At 36.2% G+C, this 9,955-nt stretch overlaps 1 protein-coding gene across 1 annotated transcript; it reads right to left on the reverse strand.

The window, feature by feature from the left end:
• Nucleotides 1–2,530: 2,530 nt before the first annotated feature.
• On the reverse strand, nucleotides 2,531–9,853 carry LOC127968433 (GTP-binding protein REM 1-like). The gene is made up of 5 exons (XM_052569653.1): nucleotides 9,533–9,853; nucleotides 8,172–8,518; nucleotides 5,752–5,834; nucleotides 4,361–4,568; nucleotides 2,531–3,749 (listed from the first exon to the last, which is right to left on the reverse strand). Exons 2-5 carry the CDS (start codon nucleotides 8,497–8,499, stop codon nucleotides 3,472–3,474), a joined length of 897 nt encoding a protein of 298 aa, XP_052425613.1. The 5' UTR covers nucleotides 8,500–8,518; nucleotides 9,533–9,853; the 3' UTR covers nucleotides 2,531–3,471.
• Between the last annotated feature and the right edge of the window lie 102 nt (nucleotides 9,854–9,955).

Genomic DNA, 9,955 nt, shown 5'->3' on the forward strand with positions numbered 1-9,955 from the left:
ACCCCACATTTTTCTTGGTTTAATCTAATTCTTTCCGTTGATCTTGCCACAGCTTGCTTGCTGTTCTGGTGGCTGCCAACTTTCCGTAATTAGCTCTCTCACTCCCTGCGCTCACAGTGAGCCAGAGTGCAGCCAAATGTAAATCTCTCCAGAGGCTTTCCACAGCATGAACATGACACACATCTGGAGGATGCCAGATACTTGACACGTTACAAGAACCAGTCAGTGCGACCAGTGCAGGACCATTCGTCTTTTTTGTATTGTTCAGTTTTTCCTTTCTGCACTCCCCCTCTCTCTCTTTCCCTGTTGTGTTAGCTTTTAACTGCATGGCTCTGGTGAATGCACTCCCTTAAATCTCATTTCAGACACTGATTTTAGAAATTTGGAGAAAACTTTCACTTGTTACAAAAGGAAGAAACAGCCTTGCATGCATTTCCACCACAAAAATACCTGCTGGGTATGTGCAGAAGTTAATTGTTACTTTGTAAAACAGCTTGGAAGATGAATCATAGTTCAAAGCAGTTTAGAGAAAGGCACATCTGAACTGAAGACGGCACCATGTGTTGGGCAGTTCCAACATTTTTCAAATGATAACTATGTACATGACCATGGGGGAAAAATCCTATTAAATGTACAGAAAGTCAACAAAAGCTGTTTATTTGCGTGCAATCTGCATGTACATGTGTGTAGGCTGTATTAGCTGGGGGAAAGGTTGAGTGTGTAGTGAAGAATTCTTTCCATTACCCTGACCGAATCAATGCACTGAGCTCCCAGCCGGAACACCACTTCCCCTCCTCCACTCCAGTGGTGACAAGAGGGCCAGTGGAAATAGCTGACCCAGGCACAGCACACTGGCTGGCCTAATTGCAGATCTGGCCCCCTGCTTCTTTTACTGATGTTGGACAGTGGTTGCCCCAGCACATGTCCTCCCTATGCGGATAAATATTCAAACACATGGAAACAGGAGCAACCATTGCAACAATACATATCCAATGGGTTGTTAAAGGAACAATTCCCCAAAAATGAAAATATGCTTAAAATGTTCTCACATTCAGGTCATTCAAGGTAAAGATGAGTTTGTTTTTTCATCGGAACGGATTTTAGCATGACATCACTTCATGTCTAACCAATAGATCATCTGCAGTGAATGGGTGCCGTCAGAATGAGAGGCCAAAAACCTGTTAAAAATATTACAATAATCCACATTCGAATCCAGGCCATCATTTAACATATTTTCAGGTAAAAAGCTGCATTATTAGAATGTTTTTATCAGTTCTGATTCTGATGGCACCTGATCCACTGGTGAGCAAATGATGTAATGCTACATTTCTCCAAATCTGTTCTAAAGATACTCATCTACATCTTGGATGGCTTGAGGTTCAGTATGTTTACAGGTAATTTTCATTTTTACTGGATGAACTATTCCTTTTAAGGAAAAAATAGAAATTCCGTCATCGTGTATTCACCTTCATGTTGTTCCAAACCTGCTTTTATTCTTCTGTGGAGCACAAAAGAAGACATTCACCCTAGCTGACTTTCATTGTGGAACCTAAAAGTTATTACCATTATTATAAAAAAAAAAAAAAAAATAGTGTTCTGCAAAAAGAAGAAAATGCAAGACAGGTTCAGAACTTTAGGCTGAATAAATTATGACAATTAAACTATGTAAACTATGCCAGGGGTATGTGTCAAAATAATAATAATAATTATAATAATAACAGCAATTTTGCAGTTAGAGGAATTTCTTTTGGAAGATGGACACAAATCTAGTCTAAGAGTAAACTTTTCATTGGTGACCCTTAACTGAGAGTGTAACTTTATATATGAGGGTTTAATCAGAATCTGGGAAAGCCACTGAAAACAAACTTGACCTTGACGTTTTTACAGTTGCATTCTTGGACATTTTGAGGGCTGGCTTTTGGATATGCAGAACTTGTCTATATCTACTGTTTTTGTAGTTGAAGATGTTAAGAATACAAATAGCACCATGCAATCAATGAGGCATAATGGTTTTTAGTCGCATTGCCTTTAGGTTTGGAATATATTTGACCTTATGTATGACCCATACAACAAACATCCTCTAAAAATTAGCATTTTAGAGAGTAATCTTCCTAATAGCTTTAAATGGAGCACTAAACTTAAATGGACTGACCGTGGCATTTCATCGTAGTCCTTTAGGAACATCATTTCAGTGATTGGATTTCAGTGATTGTTTCCATATTGTTGTAGAAAAGCCCTCAAAGCCATTCGACTGTATCTGAGAACAAGGACGATACAGGATTGTTCAGGACAGCATCCATTTTGATCTGGATATCTGAACAAATCTTTTTAGAAGTAATAGCAGCAGGTTCATGGTGAGGTCATGGAACACGAGCAAAATACTTCCGTTATGAACAGCAGTGCACCTTATGGATCATTTTAAACAATTTAAATCTTTGAAAAGTATGAAGTATGGAAGACCTACAACAATGAAATAAAACAACTCTTGTGTTCTTCTGAAAGAAAGACTGGGTGGGAAAAAAACAGAAACTCAGTTCAGATTTGGATTTAATAATAAAAAAAAACATTGAAAGTTATATCTGCATTCATGCAAAGCATAATTGTATTTACATATTTCAAACCATTTATTATTATACACATTTTTGGAAATAAATATTTACAAACCAACAACATTAAGTTGTACAAAAAACATTTCTCCTCCATGTCCAGTGCCAACAAAGTAGACAAAAATACATTTAGAGAATTAGCCTATAAACCATTATTTTTGTTGTTATTCCGGCAAAAATAGCTGATACATTTATAATGTTTACTGACCAAATTCATTTTCAAATAAACTAAACTGTAACCGGCTTATGGAGGATATTCACATGCCCTTTTTTTTTTTTTAAATGATGATTGACATTCATATTATTTTTTTGCTTTAACAGAATACACTTGTAAGAAAAAAAAAAGATTGGTTCTAGCTCTCTCTCTACTTTAACGTTTCCACTGGGCTGGGCTTTTCTCATGGCTAATTTCTTTCAGTGCATACAAAATTGGTGAAAAAGGTGAAATTATCATCTTTAAGGAAAACATATAAACAACTATAAATAATAAATATTGCTTGTTAATTAATTATATTGCCTACTCAGTTTGTCAAATAAGGCAAACATTGATAAAATGTTCAATATAAAACAAAGTCCACTTAATTGGTGATATATAGTAATAAACCTTTGATTTAATTCAAACATCTATCAAAAATGTGATCTATGGGATAAGATTAAAAACAATGAGCAAAACCTCAAGATCTGCAGGGGAGTCAATAAACAGGTTGTTAATGCTAGATTTTGAAAAAAAAAGAAAAGAAAAAAAAAGTGAATTAATGTCCAATTATAAAAGAAGTCTTATCAGAAAGACAAATCCTCTTTTGCCTTAAGAAAAACAAAAACACAAAGAAACCCAGAGCTGAAGGACTGAGAGTGATCTGTGGCTTCACAGCACTGCAAGGTCATGACAGGACTTGGAGCGCACTTTCAGGGCCATCTTCTTGTTGTTCTTGGCTACAAGTCGATCTAGGAAGCGTCTGGCTTTCTTGGTGATGCTCTCTTTTCGCTTGTAGATGGAGCGTCTGTGCTCATTGATCTCTTTGCTGTCTTGCCGCAGTCGGATCTGCCTCACAATGCCCTCAAAGAGCTCGTGAACGTTGTGGTGCAGAGAGGCAGAGGTTTCTATGAACTTGCAGTCAAATACCACCGCACAAGCCCGACCCTCTGCCACAGAAGACCAGGATTGTGTAAAACCAAACCCGTCACAAGGCTTTGAAGGCTTATGCATCTGCACCATGTCAAACAATTGTGCATTCATGAGTTAGACTGTGATATACCCTACCATTCAAAAGTTTGGTGTAAGATTTTGAAGTGTTTTCAAAAGAAGTTTCTAATGCTCAGGATATTTTGTGGCATTTATTTGATTAAAAATACACTAAAACTGTAGTATTGAATTTAAATGAACTTTTATATTTCAGTATATTAAAATGTAATTCCTTCCTGTGATGGCAAAGCTGAATTACTCCAGTCTTCAGTGTCACACTATACTTCAAAAATCATTCTAATATGCTTATTTGGTGCTCAAGAAACATTTTTTTTTATTGTTATGTGAAAACACTTGTGATGCTTTGGGAACATTTTTTTTTGGAAACAGTTATACATTTTATTCAGGGTTCTTTGATGAATAAATATTTTAATTGCTTATTAAAATTATTAATTTCTTCAAATTCTTTTCTAAAAAAATGTCCTTATACCAAACCAAACTTTTAATGGTAGTGTATAACATCCCACTATGATCTGTCTGTGGGAATGATACAAATCAAAACTCTTCTCACCTTCCACTGCCACCTCTCGAGATCGCACCAAGTCACTTTTGTTGCCCACAAGGATGATGGGAATGTTTTCAGCCTGCCGGATGCGACGCAACTGGATTCGTAACTCTGATGCGCTCTCAAAGCTGCTGCGGTCGGTGATGGAGTAAACGATGATGTAAGCATTGCCCACCTGCATGCAGTAATCCTGCACCAACTTCTCATCTCCCTCCTTGGGAATCAAAAAAGTGGTCAAACAATTTAAAGGAATACTTTACAAAAAATGTAAGTTCATTGTTTATGCAACCTAATGTAGTTCAAAAAAAAGAAAAAAATTCAAAACATACACAAGGCTTTCAAGCTTCATAAACAAAAGTATCTTAATAGTAGTCAATACTCACGTCATATTTTCTACACTAACAATGCTAAAGGTTTGGGGTCAGTACTTTCTTGAAACACTTTTGTTCAGCAAGGATGAATTAAATTGATCGAAATAACAGTATATACATAAAAAATGTTATAAAAGTTAATATATGCCCCCCCCCCCCCAAAAAAAAATAGCTGCATAACTTTTTCAATGAACATAAGATCTTCTTATGATAATAACGCCCTTCTTTAGCACCAAATCAGCCTATTAGAATGATTTCTGAAGGATCATGTGACACTAGAGACTAGAGTAATGGATGCTGAAAATCTTGCTTTGCATCACAGTTATACATTTTATATTTTTTCAAATATATTGCAATAGAAGACAATTACTTTACAAACATTTTTTTTTTTTTTGAATAGCCAGGGCACTTATTAAACTTCCATGTTGCTCTTTGTTGTCATTTTATAGTCCTCATTCCTTATGTAAGGAAAAAATTGATGTTTTACAGAAGAAAGCAAGTCAAAGGTAGGAGGTTTGGATTTTGAATGACATAAGGGTGAGTAAATAGTGACAGATTTTTGTTTCAGGACGAACTATCCCTTTAAACAAGTATGCATTTACTGAGAGATGAAAAACAAACCAAAAAAGTTGTGCATTGTAAGATGTTTCCCCCCCTGTAATCTGTAAGTACAGAATAATTTATCTCTGTAAACAATTCTTGAGTCCAGAAAAGCCTTGTTGCCAGACAGACCTCACAGAGGAGAGTCGTCGATAGCGGTGTAATTAGGCCCCAGAGCGATCAGTGTACTTGGCTGTGTGGTCAGCAGCAGGGGCCAGCTCTATGTTGCTTGCTCATTGCAGGGCATTGCTCAGTGGAGTTTAGCCACTGGCAGCAAGTGGCCACGTTTTTTTCCACAACACTGCATGAAGGACATTATAGCCCTGTAGGTGATAAATGTGTCTGCAAAGCACAGACTCGTGGCAGCCTTTAGAGTAGGTTACTGAGGCGAATATATTGAATCATTGATATATGTTGTTTGCATACCTGTGTTTCTGTTTCCGATGAGTCCATCACAACTAGGGTCGTCTCCTCCCCATCGACCGTGAGGGTTCTCTCATATGTATCCTCTATAGAAACATGCACACTACTTTCAGTTGATTGGCCGCAAAACACCAATGACATCAATCTGACATCCAAAACAGCATTGCTATACAAACAGCTAGGTCAATGACACTGACAAACATTCTTTGTACTCATTCTCTGCATTAACATGAACAATCACATTCATTTTATTAATTCTGTGGCAGACAGTCACAAAGATTTAATAATAAAGAAATAGACTTATTCTTAAATTCAAGTAATTTGGCATAATCTACTATTTAAATGTGTATTTTAGCTATAAAAGTATATAAAAGCATTTCACTGCATATTACTAAATAAAACTTTTGTTAGCAAATCAAAGATATGTGATCCACCAAACAGAAAAAAAGATTAAATTAGAAACTAAAAAAACAACAACATAAATTACCCCTGATGAGACTGCCCAAAAACATAATTTATTACATTTTGTTTAAATATATAATTTTTTTCTTGGAAATTATAGATTTAAGTGTGCACACAATGTATTAGGAAATTATAACATCATTGCTCTTTAAAGTAATTTTTAAAGTACTTTCCCTTTCTTTATCAAGAATTGACCAAACTTTTAAAAAACAACATATCTGCTGCTTTTAATCAGTGATACTTTTGAACAGTGCTTTATTACAATAACAAGTGTGAAAAATGCATGTGAAGTGGAAGAGTGGAAAAATCACTGAGCTGTGTCTGATAAACTGATCGCGCAGCTAGTTTGACAAGAAGTTATAACACACTTTGCTCCAGTCTAGGTTGATACTGACCTTGTCTCATTTTTCCACATTTACTCTGTCACTTTTCGAGACCTACATGATGTACAGCTCTTAAGGACGGACTTGGCCATGAAACATGTGAATTCACGATAAAGAATAACAGTGTCCTTAATCAACTTCAATGCCTCATGTCAGCTAACATCTAAATGTTAAGACCAAATCTGAAATATAATCCAGACATGCCCTACAGAGAAGAGTATCCTCAACTGTCTACGAGGCTAGTGCACATTTCATCTTTACAAATATGATAGCATCACGTTGATCTTTTTAATACTCTTCAATCTAATTAATGCAATTATAAAGCATTAAAAACGACTATATCACTCTCTATCTATCTACAGTATCTATCTATCTATCTATCTATCTATCTATCTATCTATCTATCTATCTATCTATCTATCTATCTATCTATCTATCTATCGTTAAAGTTAATTTGTAAATAAGAAGTTTGATTTGTAAAAGTTATTTGTAATTGTAGAATGATTTCTGAAGACTGGCACTGTAGACTGGAGTAATAGGAATATATTCCATTTTAAAATATATGAACTTGGAAAATATTTTAAACTGTAGTAATAATTCTCAATATGATTTATATATTAATGAACCGTTCATAAGCATTGAAGGTTTGCCAAAAAACAATAAACTCATTCATCTAAATGTGTAAAGGAGATTTTATATTATAAAACATTTATTTTATTAAGCATGCAGTGTAGCCAACTAATGTCTCCACTGATACAAGAATCAATATACACACATCAGTCTGTCAATGACATGATTATTTACAGGACAGTGTTTTGCTCAGGTCAAAGCCAACACAGCCGAGACATAAGGTCATATGCTGTTAGACAAAAAACAACATGTGGGTCAACAGATTGCCCTTCAAAGCAGCTCATTTACTGCATAGTTCAGTGCATTGGGGAGACACATAAATCTGTGTGCTTAATATTTAAACTGGGAGGTTTATACATGGGTCTTTGATGGAACAGTTTCATCCCAGTCAAAAAAGACTGTCTCACACTTTTGGGACACCAAAGATGGACAAGATTGGACAAATGGGACAGACCACAATGGTGTTGACTTTAAATCAGCCATTTGCTGTCCGGTTATAAGTAATGACCATATTTCAGCAAAATAAAGTGAAATGATTCTACATTTTTTGTATAAAAGTATAATGTTTAAACTGCTGCAAAGTTTAAAATCTGTGCTTTAAGGAATAAAACAGGCAACAATGTTCTAGATAACAGCTGCAAATCAAAAGTACTGTATGTACTGTTTGCTCTGACCGATGTTTTATTCAATATCACCATACAATTAAAGTTTCAGGATCAATCTTGACACGTGACAATTTGAGAGTGCAATCAATCAGGCAGACCTAACAGTTTAGTCAAGGTTATTTTAGGCCCTACAGTGCCATGAGTTTTTACAGTAGTGTATCAATGCTATATTTACTGTAAAACAGTACCGAACATAAATAATCATCTGAATCAACTCAGCTGATCTGAAACGTAGACATGAACAAATATCTGGAAAAGCCATAATATATTTTTGATTTTATACCTCCAATGTGTTTGTGGGCATCCTTCTCTTGTATTCCAGCAAAAATGTTTGCAAGACTTGACTTCCCCACGCCATGATCCCCCAACAAAACCACACGATAAAGACACTCGGCTCCAGAGCTGTCCGAATCTGAGTCTGAAGACCAGTTGGCCCGTGAGTGAATGCTCTTGTCTCCGGGGTGGTACGAGGCTGATTGGGCGAGCGGAGGGTGATAGGGGTCAGCAGAGGGGTCTCTTACTCCCTTGCCTCCTTGACGAGAGGAGGGGATGGGAGTACTCGCTCTTCTCCTCAGTGGTTCCTTTCCCTCTTTCTGTGTGTTGAGTGTCATCTTATAAACATAGGTATGCCTGAAAAAAAAAAGTGATATGAAAACAAACAGTATGAGCATATTTAGTTACAATTACCCTTAAGTTAATGCAATACAGTCGAATAGTCTTGATTCACTGAATAAACAACATACGCAACTAGTAAAAAAAATAAATAAAAATAAAAATATATATATAGGTGCATCCTTTTTTAGGTGTCACTTATTGACTGCTTCTCCCTTATTATCCAGTAAAAAAATTTACTGCTGATTTCTTAACAGATTTTGTAAAGACCTTATGCACTGTTGTATGTGTTTACATGAAATAATTTTGAGTGTTCTATATGTAGAGCACTGGAGAGACCGGGGCATGTTGTCACACTTTTTAATCCAGTTAATTTAATTTGGTTATTTGTTTATTTATTAAGTCAATTTCGCCATGGCTACATAAAAATACAGCACATATTTATAACTTTAAATAGTTATTGCATTTTAATAATAGCTTTAATACAGTGTTGGATTAAATATATATATATATATATATATATATATATATATATATATATATATATATTTCAACTGTATGCATGTGTGAGATTTGTATGAGACATGCTGCTGGAATCTTTGTAACAACTAGCCCCGTTGTCCTCTGTATATTCATGCATTTTTATTATATTTAATATATTAATAACATAACAGCCGAACAAATCAGACATATTACTAAAACAACATCTTGAGAAAGTTAAGTGTACTCACAAACCATGTCCGTAAAAGAACGTTTTAAAGCACACATGTTCTCATCAAGCCGCAGAATTAAGTTTAAAGCGAACCAATCAGTTTGCTTGCGAGTTGTGGAGTTTGGTGTATTACCGGCTGCAGGGCAATACTACACCGCTGCAGTCATAGCAACAGCCCCGCGAGTTCCACAACGCTTTAAAAATTAAAGAGCGGAAAGAAGCGTTTCTCTCAATCTCATCTCATCTCATCTCATCTCATCCGCACCGCGCGCAAAGAAGGAAAAACAGTGGCAAGTCCACATCTGTGACCTTTCACTCACCTTTATCTCACAACAAGCAAGTTTTAGGAGTCCCATGCGCGACTTCTCAGTTCATCCTTCCACTTGTAGACTTCGACCGTTGGCCCTCAGAGTTGGATCGGGGTGAAGTTGCATGTATCGTGTCTTTGTGATTAAACACAGGTGGGCTCCTGTTGCCAACTCAGAAACTTGCTTTCTGTTTATATTACTCACATGATCCATAAACACAGCTCAGCAAACTGTAAGTCTCGTGGGTCCTCGTTGAGCGTCTTTCAACATCATCCTGGGCCACGAAGTGTTATAATGTGCCTTTTAGAACCGTCCCACACCATCCCCATGACGTCGGTGGTCTGTCATTTCCTGCTTAGAGCTGAGCTGAGATATAATGTTATCAGGAGGTTCTCATTAGTCCGGCTGCTTTGATGTCAAACGCATCTTGATTTA

Source organism: Carassius gibelio, chromosome B11 (genome assembly GCF_023724105.1).
Source record: "Carassius gibelio isolate Cgi1373 ecotype wild population from Czech Republic chromosome B11, carGib1.2-hapl.c, whole genome shotgun sequence".
Classification (NCBI taxonomy): Eukaryota; Metazoa; Chordata; class Actinopteri; order Cypriniformes; family Cyprinidae; genus Carassius; species Carassius gibelio.

Coding starts and splice junctions, on each gene's coding strand:
- LOC127968433 (XM_052569653.1), bottom strand. CDS start 8,499: ATGACACTCAACACACAGAAAGAGGGAAAGGAACCACTGAGGAGAAGA. Junction 5,835..8,171: donor TGCCCACAAACACATTGGAG/GTATAAAATCAA, acceptor ATGTTTCTATAG/AGGATACATATGAGAGAACC. Junction 3,750..4,360: donor TCGAGAGGTGGCAGTGGAAG/GTGAGAAGAGTT, acceptor CTTCTGTGGCAG/AGGGTCGGGCTTGTGCGGTG.